This window comes from Cornus florida, unplaced genomic scaffold (assembly GCF_030987335.1).
Source record: "Cornus florida cultivar Cherokee Brave unplaced genomic scaffold, ASM3098733v1 CherokeeBrave_3.0.0_Hap2_Chr10, whole genome shotgun sequence".
NCBI lineage: Eukaryota > Viridiplantae > Streptophyta > Magnoliopsida > Cornales > Cornaceae > Cornus > Cornus florida.
Window position 1 is genome coordinate 51,552,497 of NW_026775580.1, and position 23,946 is coordinate 51,576,442.

At 32.8% G+C, this 23,946-nt stretch overlaps 1 protein-coding gene across 1 annotated transcript; it reads left to right on the forward strand.

Annotated features, from left to right (window-relative positions):
* Positions 1 to 20,871: 20,871 nt before the first annotated feature.
* On the forward strand, positions 20,872 to 22,331 carry LOC132278697 (transcription factor MYB44-like). Its single transcript, XM_059780547.1, has one exon. The coding sequence runs from the start codon at positions 21,059 to 21,061 to the stop codon at positions 22,037 to 22,039; it is 981 nt and encodes a 326-aa protein (XP_059636530.1). The 5' UTR covers positions 20,872 to 21,058; the 3' UTR covers positions 22,040 to 22,331.
* Positions 22,332 to 23,946: the final 1,615 nt, after the last annotated feature.

Below are 23,946 nucleotides of genomic sequence, written 5' to 3' on the forward strand. Positions count from 1 at the left end.
GTGCGATCGATCTCACTTTTCTTCGATCAATCTAGGTTCGATCGAACTCACTTTTCTGCTATCGATCTCACTTTTCTGCGATAGATCTCACTTGGCAATTTTCAGCATCAACCTCCTTTTTTGCTCCAAATCAGCCTCCTTTTTGCTCCAGATTCTCACCAAGACTTAGTTTGACTCCAAAAAAGCCTTAAGAAGCCATTTTTAGCTCGTTTTAACTTTATTGACCTAAAAAAGGAAATAACACGAAATTAGTCTAAAACGAAAAAATAAGATAGATACAAGTCCTAGAACACTCAAGTTTAAGGGGTTTAAAAGTGCACTTTTCAGCGCTCATCATGTAATGAATGAGGGGAAATATGTGTTGCAATACAAATAGGTGTGATTGATTGAATCAACAAGCATGGATGACTAATTAAGCATATAATGTCTAGACAACCTAGTGAATAGTATAATATATCAAACTAAACCATTTTTCCTTCCTTTAAGCTCACAATCAACACACTAACAAGTTAGAGAATTATACTACTTGTATTCATAAGCATAGAACATCAAACAACAAGTATGAATTGTCCTCAAATTTAAGAAAGTAAAGCAACTACACTACATCTAAGCTAAGGACATATAAATTAAACTAATTAAGCTAAAGTAGAGGCACAATCCATCAAGAAATGAGTATGAACCATCAAACAAATCACAAGAATATTTTATTTAAGCACTATGCCTTGACAATCTCTAGATTCATAGCGTCAACACATAAAGACATGCATCAATAGCACAAAACCAAGAGATAAACACATGAACATCTATTCTAGCATACATAGACATATGAATAGAATGAAATGATCAATTGGAAGTATTAAACAAGACAAATCATTATAAAAACAAGATTCATATATAAATCAAATATCAAGACAAGATTATAACACAAATTCCCTCAAAATACAAAACATCAAGATCGAGAAGGCATGCTTAGGGCTAACTCTAGCCCAAGAAGATGTTTAGCCACTCATTGATGTAGTCATCTAACCCTCAAGGGCCATCTCCATGGTAGGATTGATCTTCTTCTCCTTGATGGAAACCCTAGATGAATATAAGAACTCCCAAATGGTGTGTATCTCTCTAATCTCTAACCTCCTCTCCAAGATTGTATATGATGATATATATAATGTAAAAATGGCTCAAAATCCTTATATAGGTAGCTCAAGTGTCGCACCCAATGGTCAGGTCTCATGCACTAAGGTCCTCTTAATGATTGCACCACGAGCCATCTTTTAATGAGCTAGACTCTGTTTTATTTCGGACTTGAGGAGGTTCAATCGATCGAATTTAGATGAGATCGATCAAACTATGGCCAGATCAATCGAAGTAAGGCCAGATCAATCAAACCTTGGTGGCGCCTTTTTGGAAAGAGACAAATCTGAGATATTTTTGGGATATTTTGGGAAAAAGACAAAAGAGATAGGTGGGGATAAGATCAAGGAAGTTCGATCAATCTGAAGAAAGTTAGATCGATCGAAGATGGAAATTCTTAAGAATAAGGACAAGGAGTTTGATCCATCTTGGCAAGGTTGGATCGATCACTGTGAGATCGATCTAAAATATGTCTAATCGATCGAAACATACTATTTTCCACCACTTTGCTCCATTCTTCTATTTAGCTTGAGATTGCTTCTTTTATACTCTAATTTGGCTGAATTGACTTATTTTAGGGATAAGCGCTTTAAAAGGGCAATAACATGAAATTAGTCTAAAACAGAAAAATATGTTAGATAGAGGTCCTAGAATACTCGAGCTTAAGGGGTTTAAATGTACATTTTTCAACACTCATCACTGGTACTCCAAATCCACTAGGAAATGGGGATAATTGGTAGTCTAGTAGTCCACAATTAGCCTTCAAATGCTCTGATCGGACAATTGTTATCCATAATCAATCTTCAAATGCTCTTATCATAATCCACCAATAACATCATATTGCGGAGTGGCGATGATGGGGGTGGTGGTTGGTGATGGTGGTGGGAGGATGTGGTGTGGTTCTGACTTTGGTGGAGAGGAAAGAGAGGAGAAAGTGAAAAAAAAGTCAGTGATGACTTAGGGTTTACACCAGTTGCATAAAATTTCATATTACTATAAATGTCATATTTAGAAGTCTTATAAACCATTTAAAAACATTTTAATAAGAGCCAAAGCCAAGACCAGCCAATCCAACCCAATTTATTATATTATTTTCTCAACTTTTTAACAAAAATAAAAATTTTGTTCAACCCATCAATCCCCAAGCCCATTTGCTATAAACTTTTTTAAACCCAAAACTTTTAGGCCCAGTTTGGTTGGAAGGTAAAGAAAGAAAAAGAAAATAAAGGTAACGGAGTGAAATGAAATAGTATGTTTGGTATAGTCTTTTTTTTTTTTTTAAATAAAAAAATATAAATATAAATATAAAAAAAAAAAAAAAAAAAAGAAAGAAAGAAACAGAAGGGTCCAGAAGGATACAAATTAGGCATGAAGTATTGACTTATAGTTTCCTTTCATTTCTTTCCCTAAACATGATTACTATTATTTCCTTCCTTTTCCTTTTTTTAATGAACCAAACAAAATGAATAGTTAACAATGCCCTCTCCTTTTCTTTCTTTTCTTTTCTCTCCTAATTAATGTAATTATTTCTTTTCTTTTTCAGTAAACCAAACATAACTTAATTATTTTCTCTCTCGTTTGCACAACCCTAACTACCACACCCGATAAATTGTCTATGGCAGTCACCATTCAGTGAGCTATACATTTATTATGGATGAGAAGTACGTCCTGTTTGAAAAGAAAAAAATTAATAATAAAAAATAAATAAAATAAAATTTACAGGTCCAACAAATGAAATAAGTATGCTATGGGAGCAACAAATAGTCTTAGATTTCGATTATGAGAAAATTTAATTCAAAGTTTAAATTAATTTTTTTTTCAATTTCAAAACACCGGTAATATCAAACGCAACATAAGAATTATGCTATATAAGTCAGCCATTTCGATTAATATGGTGGGCCGAATGCATCTCCTGTGTGTGTTGCATTCAAGTGGTGCTCTATTGTGTTGTTTAAATGTGAAATGGGTGGGCTTCTCTTTTCTTTTATCCATTATAAGCTTATGGCGATGGCCCAAATTGTTATGCTTTTTGGGCCCATTTCAGCTACAGATCAGTTGAAATTTACGAACCAAAACCCAATACTACTTTCCAAACTCTCTGGTCCAATGAAAGGAAGTAAGAAATTCGTGTAAAATCTGTCATGTCTCCACATGAGTATTACCAAAAACATGTTTATTATTTGTGAAATATCCAAAAAAAAAATTATGGGTAAATGATTTATTTTTGCGTGAGTTGCTATAATATTTTCCAAGAGTATAATATTTTTGCGTGAGTTTGAAGTAAATTTTCTTTAATTCAAATTTCAAAGCGTCAATTTAGTACTCTTCGGTTTGGTAGGAAGGAATGAAATAAGATAAAAGTGAGAAAAAAATGGATAGATAGATGAGACATTCCTAAAGAAAGGATATTGTCCTTCCCTCATTTTGTTTGGTTAGATGGAAGAGAATGGTAAGAGGAAAGGGAAGATAGAAATTGTTAATATTAGATTTATTTTATAATTATGAAAGGTACTATTATAATTTAAATTTTCAATCACAATCTTGCTTCTCTTCCTCCCTATCTTTAGTTCATATTTGAATGGATTACTCATTCATCCTTTTTTTTTACGGGCAAAGTGAGAAAAAATACCCCTAATGTTTAAATTTTGGACAAATATCACCTCTAACATTTTTTTTATATATATACAAAGTTTGAAAAAATGATCAAAGAATGGCTTAAAGTCACTTTTTCATTACGAATTTACATTTTTAAGATATAAAATTTCGAAAATATTTTTTCTCTTTCGATAATTCCCTTATGTATAATATATATATATACACACACACACACACTGGACCGACCTGACTCAACCCGAAAAAGATACTTACAATCCGGCGACTTGGTTGATCGGTTGAAGAAGAGCAACGGTCTACATGCAGCGACCAGGCCACTGCAAGGTCCAGCAACCTCACCGGAAAGAGAGGAAGTCGACAACGACTTGGTCTGGTCACTCCCAGCGACGACTGACTTTATCACTGGCAGCATGCTTGCTACTGGCGATGATGAAGAGGAAGGAAAAAAAGTAAAGGGACACTTTAGTCATTTCAGTTATAGAGGGACATGTTTAGTTTTTTTAACATTTAAGTCATTGTTTTGCACAAAATTGAATGTTAAGAATTTTTTAGAATATATAGGGAGTTATACACTCTATATACATACCATATGGTTACATACCATACGGTTGTTTTTCGATCGCAACCCTATTTCTATATACGTACCATATTCATTCTCTTCTTCTCTCATCTTTACCAAATAAAATAAGTTTGTTTCTTCCTTTCTATTTTTCACTCCTCTTCCCTCCTTTCTTCCTACTAAGTCGGTATTTAAAGCTAAAAGATACGTTTGAAAAATTCACAGAAACATCTATCCAAAATCCCAAATATAAAACCACACCAAAATTTCGGAGAAGAGGACCACATCCCCACATGAGGACAAGAAGATATGGGGACCCAAAAGATATTGGGCCCTTATAAGGGAAACAATTGGACGGAGAATTGGTGGACTGCTTCTGTTCAAACAGAATCATAATGGCCCACACAAGAAAATAAGCCCCAACCCAACTACCCACTTTAAATGTCAATATCTCCAGCTTCATTTTTCATACGTCTAAATGAACCACAAATAACACTATTACCCAGTCAAAGCAAATATGTAACAGAATTCTATCTTATTCGGTAATCCCTCAAGCTCTGGATCATTTTTTTCGAAATTGAGAAGACGATTATCTGAATAAACAAATTCATATTTAATAATAATAGTATAAAATCAATTATACTATTTATCTTGGTAAGAAAGTCAAACACTCATGTGATCTTTTGGAGACTTGAAAAGTTATATGTTCACTACTTGTCCTACCATTATTTATGTCAGTACAAATGCAACACTAGCTACTTTAAGAACGCAATATTAATTACTTCGAGAATTCGAACACTTTTAACTTCTAAATAATAAGTATTGCATGTATTCTCAAAGCGAAAATATTGCATGACTATTACATATGTAAAAAAGGAATCCGATGCTATAAATATATGATTAATACTCATTTGATCACTATTGCCATGATCTTAGTTGTATTATATGGTTTGGGCTGGTTTAACTTGAGATTGATCAAGTTTGATTAATATGTGGTGAAGTTTATTATCAATGTCGGTATTGCATAAGTGGGGCTACTTAAAGGGTGGAGAAAAAACAAACTCAACTTTTGTAACTATTTTAGGGTTCGAGTGTTAATTAATTTATTTGTTAGTGTAGTCACTTTTGAATTCTCAAATGGTTTGTAAATTGTGCATATCTATTTTTACACTTATTATTTATTTTATTTTTTTAAGTAAGATTATATTTCAGTAATTCGGTTTTTTAGTAGAAATGGTTGATTCTTTTAAAAAAGACCCATATTAATTAATAACTAGTCCGTTCATCTCCGTGTTAATTAATTTAGTAATTTTACAATGATATACATTCGGTTTTAATTTCAATTTCGATTTCGTTACATCATATTTGCATCTTGTCCTTAGTAATAATTTTAACAAATTATTATTATTATTTTTTTAAAAAGTTGAAGTAACTAACTACAATTCAAACCTAAACCTTTAACCACAAATAGCACATATTCTACCACTGAATTATCACACCACATTCAACAAATTAAATTCTTAAACATACACATGTAGTGCTTATAGCCTCATGTTACACTAAAGATTAGATACAATGAACATGGCACATACATACATAGGATTGCAATTTGCAGAGAAAAACAAAAATCAGACCAAACATAAATTCATTTGTTATGAAAACAAGTCCACTGTTATAGGAAAAAAAAACACGTTTAATTGCTGCTCACTCGTTTTGGGTCAACCTAATAGAAACGTACTCTTGAATGCCAACCCATTGACATCACCTCAATTTGATTGACCATTTTTTAAATGAAGAAAAAATAAATGAATTTCTAGAAGGTTTGGTTGCATAATTAAGTATTGATTGAGACGTATGGAATTTTGTTTTGTTTTGTTTTCGCAAATCATTCACTCAACAGTTTTGCTTTTATGACAATATATAATAATATAATAAATTCGAAGTTGAACTCTCTTTTGCAAGTTGTAATCCACTTGTTGATTTATGTCCAAGTTTATAAACAAATATTATATATATATATATATAAAAGGCAAAGGAATGAAAACTGTGGAGACATTCTTTTATTCATCCATGCCCATTTTGGGGTAAAAGAATAGTGTCGATTTCCCAATGGCCCCTTTGCTCCATTTTCATATTCACACAAATTTAGCACGAGAATCACGACATTCTTGTATTTGTGTGTGTGCGCGCGCATGAATGAGATGCAAGATTGAATTTGAAGATTCACAAATTCATCATTGTTACGAAGACTCTTAACACTGAATTTTTTATGTAAAATAATTAACGTCACGCAATTCATGTTAAATAATATTGAATGTTAAATTTATTTTCTATTTCGCTTAGTATTCGGGCCACTCCCTGTCAATGTCATGTATGTTATTAGGCATACATAAGTATTTCTTTTATAAATATTGGTGCTTTCATCTTAAAAATCAAAAACAAGTTTTCTATCATCTCTCTCTCTTTGAGTGACAAAACTTTTTAGTAACAAAATTTCATTGACCAAACCAAATAAATGAAAGATCGCGATGTTGCGCCTAATACAATTCTACGGAAAGAGACCTTTTATAATATGTGATATCTAAATCTAAATTATTTACAAAATAATATTGTGATTCTTTTCATATTGAAATTGGACTATATTATACACTCTTATCTTTTCTAATAGGAGTTATTTAAAAAGTTGTAATTAGAAATTTCACCTATTGTTTAAGAAGTTGGAATCATAAATAATAGAAGTATTAAAATAGACAACAATTAAATAAGATTTGGAATCTCAATTTTAGTATCTTAAACCCATCTTCAACAGTTTATCAAAGTATCAATATGTAATTTTTTTTTTTCTCCAACAGTTGTTAAGATACACAAATATGTAAAATTGTTATGTATTTTTCTCCGTCTTTCTCATTCCACTAACGAATTAATCCTATTATTAAATAGGTTTGTACAAGTTATGTGGGGACACGTGGTTGGTTGTTATTGGCAAGTATATTTTTACACTTGAGAGCATCTCCAGCAGTTTCTTAAATAAAATATCTTTTTATGTAAAATATATACTGCTACGTATGATATGTAATTTTTTTTTTTATCTCCACTAGTCCGTTAAGATACACTATCACGTGATCAATGTGTAAAATTATTGTATATGTAACTTCTGGTACGATACGTAATTGGTTGTCATTGGGAACACATTTTTACACAAAAGGTATAAAACAACTGCTTGATTTAAGAATAAATAATCTAAAATTTTTGTGTAAATCTATCGTAACACATCATATTTATAAATAAATAAATAAATAAATATATATATATATATATACACACACACACACACATAACGGTTGGAGATACTACGAGTAGTCTAAATTTTTTTGTGTAAATCTATTATCACAAATCAGATTTATACAAAAAAAAAAAAAATATATATATATATATATATATATACACAACCGCGGGAGATGCAAGTCCCACAAAAATTGGTAAAATTTAGTGAAATTTATAAGATTGCAATTTTAGTTACCCAAATTTCTTTTGTTTTAATGAAATATAAGATTGCAATTCTAAGTAATCACTATTTAGAATAAAATGGTAAAACAAATATGTTTTGTATAATTAAATTTTACATTTCTAAAGTTAAAAATATAATTTTGTTTCAAAAATTCAATTTGTTTTTTATTTTTTTTTATTTTTCAACTTTAAATCCTAAAACAATTTTATTCGAAAATTAATCCAAAAATAATTTGATTCTAAAGAGAGCGTAAAATATTTTTCCCATCACTTGTTAAACAAGCCAAAGTCAAAGTTTGATAGATGAAATTTGCTAAAGTACCCAAATGAAAAAGGGCTCTTGAGTTCTACGAGCAGCAATAGTAGACTCAAACGTCTTGAATTTGATTTTAAAAAAGAAACAAAAAAAAAAATTATAAGTTAGTTGAGAGTTAAAAGAAATTAAAGTGAATTGATTTTTTTAATTTTTTTAATGAAAAATAATAATAAAATCGATAGGAAATTTGTATTGTACTATTAAAAAAAATACACAATATCAGTGCATCGAACACAAGGAAACAGACACATGATAATTATTTGTATTATACATGCACGAACGTAGGTATAACTACGATGTGTACGGTGCACTGAGCATGCATCGTAATCATTGAAGTTATATTCACACAAAAAAATGTACCGCCACGATATGCCTACACACCGAGCATATCGGATATTTTCTCATAGAGTACTATTGATGCATGTAAGTTGTAACGCAGGATCATGGAAGTGCCACCCACCCACACACTGTCGCTATTCCATTACAAATAACTGCCAACTACTACAAAAAGAAAAGAAAATGATTTTATTGGAACTCGTGAAAGTAGTGGGTTGTAGCTGGCAAATGGTGACGTGGCCTCAGATTTTTTTATATACAAGCTGCAGTTAGGCCCGTTAAGGTTCTCCAACGTCATCCACAAACGGAGGACAAAACGGCGGGCCCACCTAACAAAACGTACCTCTACGTGGCCTAACCGAGGGCATGAGTAAAGCTGTACCCCTTGTCGGAAGTTTGGTCATCACCTCATATCAATTGTGTCTCAACGTGGCAGTTATCTGGTCCCACTCAATTCATGTACTGCCAATCTTTTTAACTGAAAAACGAAAAAACAATTAATCGGGATTTTTCTAGGCAATGTACCGAACAAATAATTCAAGAGAGAGAGAGAGAGAGAGAGAGAGAGGAGGGTATATTTTAGGTTTTGTTTGGTCCAATTTATAATTAACAGATCTCAAAATTTTAGAAATAAAAAAATATTAGAAAATAGTTTTATGAAAATATATGAATTTGTTTAATTTGTAATTATGAAAATAATTTTTTTGTTGTCAAAAAATAAAAAATTGTATAAAAAATTCTAATTGACTCAATTTTCTAAAAATTGTTTTGTAAAAACACAATTATAAAAATGTTTGTTTTTAGAAAAATAATCTTTTATAGTTCTCTGAAAACTGTTCTATATTTTTTGAATTTCTGAAAATTATTTTTAAAGTTACAAACCAAATATGCCCTATCTTTCTAAAAAGTAATTTTTGAAAAACTGCTACCAATTATTATTATTGATAATATTATTATTATTGATATTGTTTATTATTATTATTATTATTGATATTGTTTATTATTATTAGGCAAAATTGTAAAAAAAAACTCCTGAACTATTGGTTAGTTGCAATATGGTCCCTGAAGGATATTATAAGTATTGTACATTTATGATATTTTACAATATATATATAAATTAATAAGTGGAGGTATTTTGATAATTTTGATCCTCTGAACGCCGAAAAATGTGATTTGGTGACCTGGAGGGTTCTTTTTGCTACGTTGGTATAGATGAGGGTTCGATTTGTAACTCCAAATAGTTCAGTTGATATTTTTCACTTTTGGCGATAATTCAAATTTTTTTTGCACTTTTACCTATATAAAATGCATAAAGTTGTTTGCTTCCGTTTTTTTTTTTTTTTTTAAGTTAAGGGTGTTTGCTTCCGTTGAATTAAATGAAATCAATTGATTTCTGATTTTAGAATGGATTGGTGACCGTAGAATCAACAATGATTTGTGCATTTGAACCTAGATACTTCTGACATTTTATGTAATAAATCACATCTTTTGAATTTCGACACACTTAAATAACACTTCAGAAAATTTTAAAATAAATACTTTGAACTGCCACACCCTAGCTTCCAATTGTCCAATGTCACGAGTAAGATAAAGTGCATCCCACTAGAAATCTATAAACCACGTCTATTTTTTTACCCCACTCAAGAGAAACACCGAAAGTTGAATTTAAGGGCTTTTCCACCTCTAGATGCATCTAATGTAATCCAGCATTGGACTCTACTGAATGGGGCTGAAAAGTTTGACTGTTCATGTTTTCGGTGCAAATATATGGCATTTTTTTTTTTTTTTTTTGGTTGCATATTTCACATGTTTAATAATTGAAATTAACACCAAAATTAGATTTTATTAAGCAGTACAATACAAGTATTACAAGTGAAACTTATCTCACGTTCGATCCGGATGTGAATTGTAATGGGTACATATAAGTTGAGTGTTAACTCTACTCAATAATATAAACTTTTGGGTTGAATCGCAAAACATTCGATCTGTTACGATTAATATTAGAGTCAGATTCAGTTCTTGATTTAGTGTCACGCCAAACTCTCCGTTCGAATGAATCCGATTGTGTTTTTTTAGATAAACAAGGTGGCCTGATCGCAAAAAAATATTACAAATTTAAATATAAAAGAATATTACAAATAAGACTTGTCCTTAATCGAACCACGAAGCACTCGACTTGTTACAACATGCCACGCATCGTGGCTTGAGAGAAAAGGGAGACTGGACCACAAAGGGATGGGCTTTCACTCGTGCGGTGGAGTTGGGTCACGTGATGACTCCCCATAAAACGTGCCGGTACATGCAAAGTACAAAGTTAGGTGAGGGATCCGTTGAGGTTAGCACGTGAGAGACGTATGCATTGGCAGGTAGTGGCAAAGTTTTCCAAGCACAGCTGTCTTCTGTCCTTTGCCAAACACCTGCACCTTCCTAACTTTTCTTTTCCCTCCCTGCCTTTTTCTGTTGCTTTCCTCTCCTTTTCTTTTCCGTCTCCTTCTGTTTCCACTCCCAAACACATCGCCATGTAATACCGCGTGCGTTTCTTTTGTACTACCTACATGATACATCTGCTGCTATATTCAATGGCTTTAGATATAGAAGGTTTTTGTCTATTTCAAATCCTCGATGTCGGTATATACACACCACACACAGATCTTCAAAGGGTGTTTTTATTATGCTGTCCTTCCCTTTGAATTTGAATTCCCTTGCTTTAAATTACAATCAATTTTTGTCTTTTTGTTTTGTCTTTTATTTTATTTTATTTTATTTTTTGTGTATTCTTATCTTTCTAAGATTTCAACTTTATGGTTCAGAATTTGGTTGTGTTCTAAAATACATTTTTTTTTTTTTTTTACAAGACAAGAAGGGTTAAAAGTTAGATTAGTAAGTGCAAAGAGTCGAAATCGGGCACTCCCAAAATTCATCGGAGGCACTAACTACTGGGCAGAAAAACACTCTTAAATGTGTTGAATTAAAGTTTATTTACTTTTTTTAAAAAAAATTTACTCGTTATGTCATTGCTACTTTATTATTAGGACAAATTACATTAAACCCTTAACTTTTATTGTTTTGTAGTAAATTTCTTTTTTATTTATATATATATATACTTTCTCCGTAGTTGTAAATCTTTGGTTTTATAACTTTTTAAGAGACATGCAATTAATGCATTGTCCCCTTTTTAAATTACTAAATTGCCCTTTAAACTTTAAATATATATAACACCAAGTTATAAGATTTTTGAAAAATTAGAAGGGTAATTATGAAAAGATAACATTTATTTTGTTTGATTTTTTCAAAATAGACATTTAATTTGGAACACTCTAAAATGAAAAAATGGACTATTACTATAGGATAGAGGGAGTATTTTATTTTATTTTATTATTTTTTTTAAAAAAAAAAACCCTCCAACTATATATATAATAGTATATATGTAATGCAATTCTCCCAACTATATATATAATATTATATTATATTATTTATATATAATAAGTTGAATGGCATGAAACTTTCTTGACTTGGTAAGAATATTTTAGTAAAAATAACCATTGATTAGTTAGAGAGAAATTTTAAAAAGAAAATAATTTAAAAAATGAATTTATAGTATAAAAAAATAAATAAAATACCAATCAAATAAGTTTTATGCGATTCACCCACGGTGTACAGAGGAAGAGAGAGAGGAGGAAAGAGATGGCGAAATAAAACTCATTAATTACTACCTATTAGATTAGTTACAATTAATAAAGTGAGATTTTTCTTCAAATGGAGAATTGTACTACTATGCGTAACAGGGCTAACAGCCTTTTAAAAAGTGAGTTGTACGATGACAAAAATGAGTTTGAGATCAACTAGGCTATAGATGATGTGAATCTTAACTTTTTTTTATTTTATTTTTTATTGAATTGGATGTTTAATTGAGGCATATATCAAACATATTGTGAAATTATATTAAAATATTGTTGGATGTTTAATTGAGGCGATTGGTAAAGTTAATTATATGCTTTATGCTGATTAATGTTTTAGTATTTCCAATAAATTCAATTCATAAAATGAAGGAAGATAGAGAATAAAAAAACAAAAGAAAATAATAAATAAATAGAGAAAAAATATAACATCATATTATGAACATTATATAAAGTATACCACGTAATCGTCAATTTATATTGTTGGCTTAATAAGCTAAATTGTGTATCATGACTCAAAATTAATTTCATAATAATTTTATTGGATTGATTTAAAAAGGGGACAAGTATAGAAAAAACCCCTAAAGTATACTCTCCGTAGCACTTTTACCCCCTATTTGAAGAAGTGTGCAAAAAACACACATAATCTTTTCACATTGTGCAAAAATACCTTTCAATAAAAAATGTGATATGAATTAGTACTGTAATACCCGTTTTGCCCTTTTACTCTTCTGAAAATGTCCAAATGGGTGTATTTGCGACTAATCTCATAGTATAGGGGTGTTATGTGCACATTACATTTTTTTTTTTTTTTTTTTTTTTGAAACTTTTTTTCTCTATATATATCTCTAAACTATTTTTTTTGAAACTTTGTAAAATAAGGATTTGAATTTTTTTAGATTTTAGTTTATTGTTTTCTACTAAAATTCCTTTTTTCTTTATCTTGTTTTCGGTGTACGGAGCAATTTGTTTTCTTTAGTTTACACTTTATTTTCGTTTTTTATTTTCTATTTTTATCTTTACTTTTCTTTTATACTTTTATTTATTTATTTTTTCTATTTAATTTTATCTTTACTTGTTGGCGTCTTCCAATAGTTTCCTTTTAAGTCATTTTACAAAATTATTTATTTATATATATTTTATAAAATGGTTCAGTAAGGGTAATTTAGTCAACTTAGGATTTAAGTTTGTCAGAGAGACTTATCTGCACCAAATTGAAACTTTAAGGGTGTTTTTTACACGTAAGGGGTGTCCTCCAATAATGTCCTTTTTGGTCATTTTACAAAATTATTTAATTTTATGTATTATTTAAAATGGTTCAGTAAGGGTTATTAAGTAAACTTAGGGTTTAAATGGTTCAGTAAGGGTTATTAAGTAAACTTGTACCAAATTGAAACTTTAGGGGTGTTTCTTGCACGTAAGGGGTGTGATATATATTGTAAGCATATTTTAGGGGTGTTTTGTAATGTCCCGAATTTTTCTAAATATTTTTGAATTTTTATTTTATTTATTAGTTGGCCCTAAAGGCTGTTTTGGTCATTTTTCGAGCCGAGGGTTTTAGAAATATATTTTTAATTGTTTTAAATCAATTAGGAGTGACAGTGTCATTTTTAAAAATTTTCGAAGTCGAGACAATTTCCGGGCTCGAGAACTTCTCCCGATTTTGCTATTTTTATTGAAGGGCATAATAGACTTTTCTCATGCATATACATATATGTGTGTCTATATATTAGAGGAGATATTTTGTAAGTTATAGAAGGTATTGAAGTGGAAAAGTGCGGGTAAGATTGTAACTTGACCTAAAGTTAGTAAACTACTAAAGTTGGACACTTGGCAAATGGAGGGCCATACACACCATTTGAACTTGGCTAACCCACCCCTTTCTTTCCCCACTTTGGGTAGCTCTCTCTCTCTATATCTATACACACACATGGCTACATGTTTCATCTTCAAATTTGAGAGGTTTAAGGTAAGATTTTGATGATGAGCAAAGAGAGAGTTCTGTTCCACATGTCAAGAGCTTTATTTTGAGACGCTTGATGCTAGGGCTTAAGAAATTTCGAGATTAGGGCTTGGCTAAGGGCTTGCTTGGCTAGATGAGGTTGAGGTAGGAATTTTTAATACCTCAAACTTTGCCTTCTATTGAGTAGATTCTATTGATTCTTCATTTGTCCCATAGAGAATGCATGTATTGTGAATAAGATAATGGTTGATGATGATGGGATGAAAGCATGCTAAGTGTGGTAATTGAATGTACCTTATGTACTAAGTATGAATCATTGTGTTCTAAATTGCAAAAATGTTAATTTCCAAGTGCTATCATGATTGTGATGATGTGATTATATGATGAGCATGCTTGTATCTTTGTTGTGGAAAATGCCATGTTGTAGTGGATTTATATAAATTGCCATGCTTGTGGTTATATTATAGAAAGTGTCATGTTGTGCTTATTTTCTAGAGAATGCCATGTTTGTCCCATTGTTGTCACATGAGTGAAAGGGAAGTTAAATTGATGAAATTGATTAGTATGCATAGCATGGCAGAAGGTTGAATGAGAAAGGGGTTGAAAAAAAACTTTTATAAAATAAACCGGATTTCGCGAGTCTGGTGCTAATTCGACTTAGAGGGAGTGTGTGCCGATTTAGGATGTGAAAAGTTAATTACTAGGCCCCAAATGGTGCCGGATTTGGAATCATGAATAGTTAATCAATCTCGCCTCAGTAAAGTCAGTCAGAGATTTTCGGTGTGAGTGAGGGTCAATAAAGACCAAGTTCGGGGATGGTTGTGCGTTGCATTGTTTTTTACGTGTACATTTATGATATGTTGTATAGATGTCGTTGATGAGATTGACATTGTGATGTGAATATGATAGAATCCCAATGCATGATCCCGGTTATCTTTTATCCCCATTATGTGTTATATGGCTCAAGGGAGTCTAAAGTTGGCGCCTTAGGAATCTTCTACTGAGCCTCCGTGTTCACCCATTCCTTTAAAAAATTTTAGATTATGACGAAGCTGTAGTTGATGATGGATCCTCACAAGCATAATTAGGGTATAACATCTTTGTTAATTTTGAAACAAATGTATAGTTGATGTAAATTCTTGTAAAATATTGTAAATTCGACTGTAAGAGTCTAAGTTTGTAACTTGTACTTAATTTTACCACTTATAATGTATATTGAAGCGTAAGGAAAAAAATTTATGAATTTGAATGCAAAGGAAACATATTTGATTTCATAAATGTTAAGTTTATGTGTTAAGGTCATTATACCAATCTATGTATGATTAATGTTGTTTTGGGATGTTTTGAACTACCTTGGAGTGTGAAATGGACCAATGTTCCATATAGGAACCAAACCATAGTTTAGTAGGGGAATTTGGCCATTTTTGTGCTCGAGCACAGGGCCCTTGTCCAAGAATCATGTTTTGCAGCGTGGCTAATGCTCGAGCACAAGGGGCTTATGCTCGAGCATTGAGGTCTTTGAACTCTAGCACAACCTTTTGTGCTTGAGCATTGTGGTGATTTTTGAAGGGCAGCTCTCGGAATTTTTCATTGCAGGTCCTAGAGTTTGAGTACAAACTTTTGTGCTCAAGCACAAGGTTGAGCTTGAGCATAAATGGTTGTGCTCGAGCACAAAGTGGTTTGACCCTATTACCTATGTTAATTCAAACTTTAAATGCCCATAACTTTTTCGTTTTAAACCCGAATAGGGTCATTCTTGAGCCTAACTTGCATGTTTTTGGGCCATATTTCTATTGGTATTGGTTCCATTCCATAATTTTGACATGAAATGATGATTTTACCCTTATTAACCCTAGGGCCCAAGAGAGCCTGAATTCAAGGTTTTCACCCTTTCATGGTCCGGTTTGGTTAGAAAACATTTGGTATGCCATCATTATGACCCCTAACACATAATAAGGTGCATAATGACTATTTTTTCCCTTGTGTGTTCCCGGGTCGGGTTGGAACCCCGTTAGGGATCTGAACCCCTGGGTTTAGGTCGTTACAGATTTGGTATCTAAGCTTTAGGTTCAAATACCTTTCGAACGACGGATAGTGGCTTACCTAGATGGGGTAGAAGGTTGACTTGCAATGACTGCATGTTTTGTGTTTACGTGTTTATTGTTTTAAGAAACATGCTTACTTGTTACTTACTTATGTGCTTACGGCTTTGAAAGATATACTTGCTTGCTAAGTGTTCACATGTTTACGTATTTAAATGTTAAAATATGTGTTACATGGCCATGTAAATGAAATGCGCATATAATTATTAGCATGTATATAAAATGCTTAAGTGTGAAAGGTCTATGTGATTAAAGAAGGAAGGTTTGATAGACTATGTGACTGGTTGTTAAACTAATTATTAAAATGAAAGCATGTTTCCGTGGTGATATGACTAGTATGATGTATATGGTAGTGGCAAGTGGTACGCACAACTCGTGCAATTATATTTTAAATGATAATGTGACGGATAGTCGGGCATGGTTTATGCAAGTATGTTTTTATATATGAAAGGATGATGACTAGAAAGAAGGTAAAATGTTAAAATAAAGCAGCTTTAATTTCCTCTTCAACTCCCTCTGCTATCAAAAGTTTATTGTCCTCCTCTGAAACAAGAACGGGAATGTGACTGATAAAACTTGCAAAATCAGAGCACCCATTAGAGGAGTACAATTCCTTAAATTAATAATCAACTTAGCTAGTAATTGAATTGTTATCGTCACACCATGACCCATTAGAATTTTTGAACCCCACAATTGCATTTGTTTTATGGTGCTATTGTGTTTTAGAATAGAAATAACGAGTATTTCTATCACATTCCCTTAACCAAATTTCCCTCGCCTTTTGCTTCTAATACAATTCTTCACGCTTCCACAAATTGTGAATTATATCTTCAATAACTTTGACCTTGAAGCCATCAAAGTTCACGTCCTCCTTTAAAGACTTTAATTCTATTTATATTTCCTTAATAAGCCTCTTGGAGTTTCTGGTTTTAGATCGGCTCCAATTTTCTAGGCTATTTTACAGTTAGAAATATTACTTTTCAACTTAAACATCAAAGTCCTTTCATCTTTACATTGCCAACCTTGATCAATTATAGCACTACATTCAGTATCTTCCACCCAGTGAGCGTCAAAAATGAAATTCGTTCTTTTTTTGTGCTTCAATATCTAATGAATGGTAGCTTCGTCATAGTTACCTACCCATGCAAGATCTCCCAAGACCGTATCAAGTCTCTATCTAATGTTGGCCTCCCTTGACTTATTGTTCATCCGGGTGAAAGGATAACCCTGAATCCTAATTCCATTAATTGACACTCATCAATGAATTTGCTGAAAGCTTTGAGGGACCATCGAGATTGGTATCTGCCACCACCTTCTCACCTTTATTTCCGATGTCATTAAAATCTCCCACAATGAGACGCATATTATCTTCAATTGATAGGGCATACTTAATGAACTCCCAATGAGCTATATGGCAAGAGTTGTTCAAGGATGCGTAATTTTTTTTTTCTTAGTTGGTATTTACACACATATGCTTGTACTAAGGCTTGAACCCTTGGCCTCCCTTTAGGAAGTAAATGCTTGATACCGTTAGGCCACTAGCCCGTTGGTGAGGATGCATAAATTCCATCCAAAACCCTACTAAGATTTTTAACGTCATCAACTATTGAAGCTAAAATGCAGAAAGTTTAAGCCTTTCAATAATCACCTTTATTTTTATCTTTTCACATGAGCACTATATCACTTGCTATTTCCACCAGATCAATATAGAAAAAAGTCATAGCCTACATGTCTTCTAACTTGATCGAGAAACCCAAATTGATTTTTTATCTTCATCAAAAAATGAATATGTGGGGAATATGCTTACTCAAACCTTTTAAGCTGTCAAATCGTCAGGGAGTTCTCCAAACTAACAATTCCAAGAGATAATTCTCATTTGGAAACTTGGGATGATTTAGGGCTGGTTTCGTCCACTTATGAGAAATCAACAATTTAATCTTCAAACATGTTGTTCGTAAATCCATCCAACTTACAACAATGTCTAGTTTAAACTTTTGATATGTAAAAAAAAAAAAAATTTAAAATTGATATTACAAATATATAGTAAATTATAAAATATTACCAATTAATTAATCTCTTTTATGTTTTACGGTTGGAAGGAGGATGATGGGAGATACTTTCATTGTTTGGTTGGAAGGAAAAAAATGGATGAATGATGGGAGATGCTTTCATTGTTTGGTTGGTAGAAAAAAATGGAGGAACACAAAGGATGGATGAGATGGGATCGTCCTATTTTTATTCCTACAAAAATGAACAGAAGAGTTGAGGAAAAGAAAGAATGATTGTTGTATAAATATCAAATAACATATTTAACCTTCAATTATCTACTAAATTAGATTATTGTAGTGCCATAATGATAAAAATTAATAATATATGTTCAAGGTAAATTCTATTCATCCCTCCTACTGAACCAAGGAAAGGCTCATATCATTCCCTTCCCTTGCACTGAATAGAACAAAAGAATGCATAAGCACTCTCCCTTTCCTAGGGAAGGCAAATTATACTTTTAGGAGAAGTCAAAGTAATAAAGGCCAAATGCTCTATTCATGTGTAATTTGCCTAAATTTTAGGGGAGGTAAGTGTAATTTACCCTAAAAGCAAAACATGTGGACTTTTAAAAAGAAATTTTAATTTTTTTTTTTTTTTTGAGTCATTAATATAAGGGTGAGCCCATTTTCAATTTTTTTTGCCAAAAGCTCCCCTTAACCATCCAAGAGGGTGTGACTTAGCAAACATACGTTAGCTGAAAGGAAACTAAAATAAAAATTAACTTAAATACCCATTAGGCCTATTTAAAAATCTACTTTGTAGGCACGTCTTGATTTTTTTTATTTATTAAATAACCTAAACGATATCATTCATAGAAATTAACACTTCTATTATTATTATTTTTAATATATTAAAATTTTACTAGATTGTCAAGTTCACATTAGTCACATGGAAGGAATAGTTTTTATTTTATTTTATTTTTTGTATAGAAAAAAACTATTTTGAAATATATAAAAAAAGAAGAAAAACATTTAGGCATAAATAATATAAAAAAGGAAAAAATTTAGGCATTATTTCTCGTGGTGTTCCTTTAACAAATTTGTATAAAATGAAAATTAATAAAAACTAAAGATATGAATGCACAATATAATTCTAAAATATATATATATATATATATATAAATTTCAAGGAAAACTCAAATTTATATAGGTTTGAAAGTTGGATGGAAATGCAAATATAGTATAAATAATACTTAATGATACATATTATATATATCATTATATTATGATACATATTATATATAATATTATAATGGTATATATAATAATATATATGATGTCTAAGTCACACAATCCTTCTCAACGAGTGTCGCTCCCACGCTCCGCGCGCGCTTGTTATTTATGACTTAAATCTGCCGCTTTCACGTTCCGCTATCGCTCCCACTCCCATTTTATGTGACTTAGTATGATGTGTAAAAAAAAATAGTTGTGTATGAAGAAAAGTATGTACTACTATAATAGTGGAGGATACGTGGTTAAAAGTGATAATAGAATAGATATATATATGGAAATTTATTAAAATAGGTATAGGGATATTTTTATTTCAAAAATATATGAGAAAACCCAATGTCTAAATAATCATTTCAGTTAACTTCTGTCAGTTACATCACTCAGGCTCACATAGTTGATGAATTTTTTTTTTGCAAAATAATAAAAAATGAAAATTTAGTGCAAAATACATATGGAAATGGGTTTAATGCAATTCACCCTTAATATAAATAAAAATTTATAACAAAATAAACTAAAAACATAAACTTATAACGTAATTATTGTTGCTTAAATTTATATATCAAGTACACATCAAAATGAAAATTAAACCGACTATTAACAACAAAATAATATTAAATTCATGGAAAATCAAGTTAAGAAACGCACCGCAGCTAGGAAAACACCAAAAAATTCAGTAGAATGATGCAGAGAAGGGGGGGGGGTGGGGGTGGGTTTTGGCAGTTCCTAAAGTGGGGACAGGGGTTGTGCATGGGGCGTGACCGGCACGTGGAGGTGCGTAGAATGCCGTTACGAGTTGCCGTTTAGGGTCAGTTTACAGCCTGGACTGACACAATACTAGTACCCATCTTACCCCGATTCTGCTACGCCTCTTTTGTCCTCTTCCCCACCTCAGCATCTACCCCACCCCCTTCTTTATTATTATATCTATATATATATATATATATATATATGCTCTCCAGCCTGGCTCAGTCAAACTCCATGCGCTCCTTCAACCATCACAAGTCCCAAGTCACACACAACCATACACACACAGTCACACACTGACTCTTCTATTTTTTCAAATATCTCACGATAAATATATCGTACACTAATAACTTCCAAAACGGTCGGCTATTCCTTGCGATGGTTATAGTTAAATAAAGAGATTTGGTTTTGAATTCGATTTCGCAACTTCGCTTTTTTTTTTTACCAAAAAAAAAAAAATTCGAAAAAAACCCCGAGAATTTCGAAAGTGTGATTTATGTAGGTGTACAGTAGGTGACTCCTCCAGCCGACGCGTGTCCTTTGACAGCTGTATGCTAGTAACTGCCTTGCCTAGAAGCAGCGTCCTCTCGCAACGGCTCATAACCGGTCACTCCCACCGCCTCTTCCGGTCATCCCTATCCCCTCTCTCTCTATATTATATATATACATGTATATATATAGAGAGAGAGCTTCTCCACTCGTGTCGTCCCTCTCTCAAAGCGAGGCTAAGCCTCCTCCGCCACAACCACCAATACCAGTCCACCGTTCCAAAACTGTAAATTTTGTTTATTTGATTAGGTTTTAGTGTTTTTTTTCTTTTCTTTCTGTATCTATGGCGACAGTGTCGAGGAAGGAAATGGATCGTATCAAGGGTCCGTGGAGTCCAGAAGAAGACGAACTGTTGCAGACGCTGGTTGAGAAGCATGGACCCAGGAACTGGTCGCTCATCAGCAAATCGATTCCGGGTCGATCGGGGAAGTCGTGCCGTCTGCGGTGGTGCAACCAGCTGTCGCCGCAGGTGGAGCACCGCGCGTTCTCGCCGGAGGAGGATGAGACCATCATCAGAGCGCATGCCAAGTTCGGGAACAAGTGGGCCACCATCGCTCGTCTTCTCAATGGTCGGACCGATAACGCCATTAAGAACCACTGGAATTCGACTCTCAAAAGGAAATGCTCGTCCATGTCCGATGACTTCCCGTTCATCGACGAACATGAACAACCGTCTCTGAAGAGATCGGCGAGCCTCGGCCCGGGCACGAACGTTTCCGGTATGTATATCAATAACCCGAACAGCCCGTCCGGATCCGATTTGAGTGATTCGAGCCTCTCCGGCATTCCTTCGTCGCATGTTTTCAGACCCGTGCCAAGAGCTGTCGGGGTAGCACCACCGATGCCGCAGATCGAGAAGTCGTCGTCGTCGACCACCGACCCGGCTACCTCTCTGAGCCTGTCCCTGCCCGGATCCGATTCGTGTGAGGTCTCGAATCAAGGATTCGGATCCCATCAAGTCACGCAGCCTACCCAGTTGGCTCCTCCACCGCCACCACCATCACCGCCTGTGATCGTACACCAGTTGGCCCCGCCACCGTCAGCGACACTGATGGTGGCTCACAGCGGTCAAAACTTCGAATTTGGAGCTCCGACGGCTGAGAAACAGTTCTTCAGTCAAGAATTCTTGTGTGTGATGCAAGAGATGGTCCGAAAGGAAGTGAGGAACTACATGTCTGAGATTGAACAGAATGGGCTTCGTTTGCATGCTGAAGCAATCAGGAACGCAGTGGTGAAGCGAATTGGGATTAGCAAGATCGAGTAGTTTTCGAGTCTGAAGAGACTCTGATGAAATAGTTGGGGACTTAGTGATCGGAGTTCAAATGAAGGGTCAAGAAACGATCTTCGTTTTTTTCACAATTCCCTTCTCCTTTTTTATACAAAAATAATTCTGGTTAGTGTACAGGTGAGGGGGGAGAGAGATGAGTTGAAGTTATGAGAAAAAAAAATTCTATCTTGAATAGAAAATGCAAGAACGAGAAGAGAAAACTAATAATGAAATTTCTGTTTTCTGTGGAAAAATGAAGTTTTAGAGTACAAATTTAGAATTTAATTTTTATATTTTCGTACTGCTAATTTAACCTTTCTAATTTTAAAACAAGAATACCTTCAAGTCAAACATTTCTGGATACAAATTGGCAGGGACTTAATGAGGTACTTCTCAGAAAAAAAACAAAAAAAAAACCTGATGTACTGTTCTAACTCATTATGAGTGGAGGTTGTGTGAGTTGTGTTTTTTTGTAAAAAATTAAAAATAGTTCAAAATTTTTAAAAGCTTATGGCTTGTTTTGGGTTTGATCCTTGGAACCCAGTTGTGCTGGGCCTGCTAAGACTTGCAAGTTAATCATTTTGGGTTGGGGGTGGAATATGGTACATCCGAAAGTACTTCTTTAATATATATATAGAGCTCGGAAAATTTTAAAAAATTATTATTTTTTGTACTTCTTCATCTCTTATCTTCTATTATAACTAATTTTTTTTTTATTTATTTGAATAGCCCGGATATCCTTAGACTTCGCCCCCATCTCTTATCTTTCATTACAACCAGTTTTTTTATTTATTTGAATAATCCAAATATCCTAGACTTCGCCCCATATTACAACTAATCTTCTTCCTCTTTTAATTGACACATTTTTAGTTGTTGATGTATATGACCAAACCACCAACCTGAGTTGTTTTGTTTGGAAAAAATTAAAAATAGTTCAAAAATTTTAAAAGCTTATGGCTGGTTTTGGGCTTGAATGATCCTTGGAACCCAGGTGTGCTAGGAATTGCAATTCTTTTGGGTAGGGGTGGACGGTTCACCTCACTGGCTCCCTAATAAAGTACTACTGAGAGTACTTCAAGGAAAATTTTCAAAATTTATTTTTTTTCGAACTTCTTTATCTCTTTACCTTCCATCACAATTATTATTATTATTATTATTTTAAAAATAATTGGTAAGAATTGCAAGTTAACCTTTTGGGTAGGGGACCTCACTGGCTCCCTAATAAGGTACTTCAAGGAAAATTTTCAAAATTTATTTTTTGTCAACTCCTGTATCTCTTTACTTTCAATCACAGCTAATCTCTCTCTTTTAACCCACACATTCCTAGGCAAGGGCGGATTTAATATATTCTGAAATGGGCTAATACTACTATATATATATATATATATATATTTTGGGCTGGGCTAAAATTAACTATAGTAAGTTTTATTTTATTATTTTTTTGGGGGGCTCAAGCCTACCACAACCTCCTCTTGCATCAGCCCTTGTTTCTAGGTGTCATGTATATAGCCAAACTACTTATATACTCTCTAAAATTTTCACCAATGGGTATTACCACACTATACTTAATTTTTATCTCACATTTTCATCGGTGATTCTCTCTCTTAATTACTCCACATATCAATCTTAACATTCTCATTTTCCTCATATGAAGATGTTGTTCCTCATATGAAGATGTTGATCTGTTTTCTTTTTTAAGGCCCAACACTATTTTTGTGTGTTATTATTATTATTTATTTATCATATAAAATCATACTAGTTTGTCTTCATTTTGTCCAACTCACTCCAATCCTATTAGTTATATCCTTATATATTTTTCCATCCTTTTGTATTATCGATCCTACATAGCAAAAGTGGTTGTATCGAGTAATTTCTTGGTGGCATTTCTTCATATTTCTAGTTTT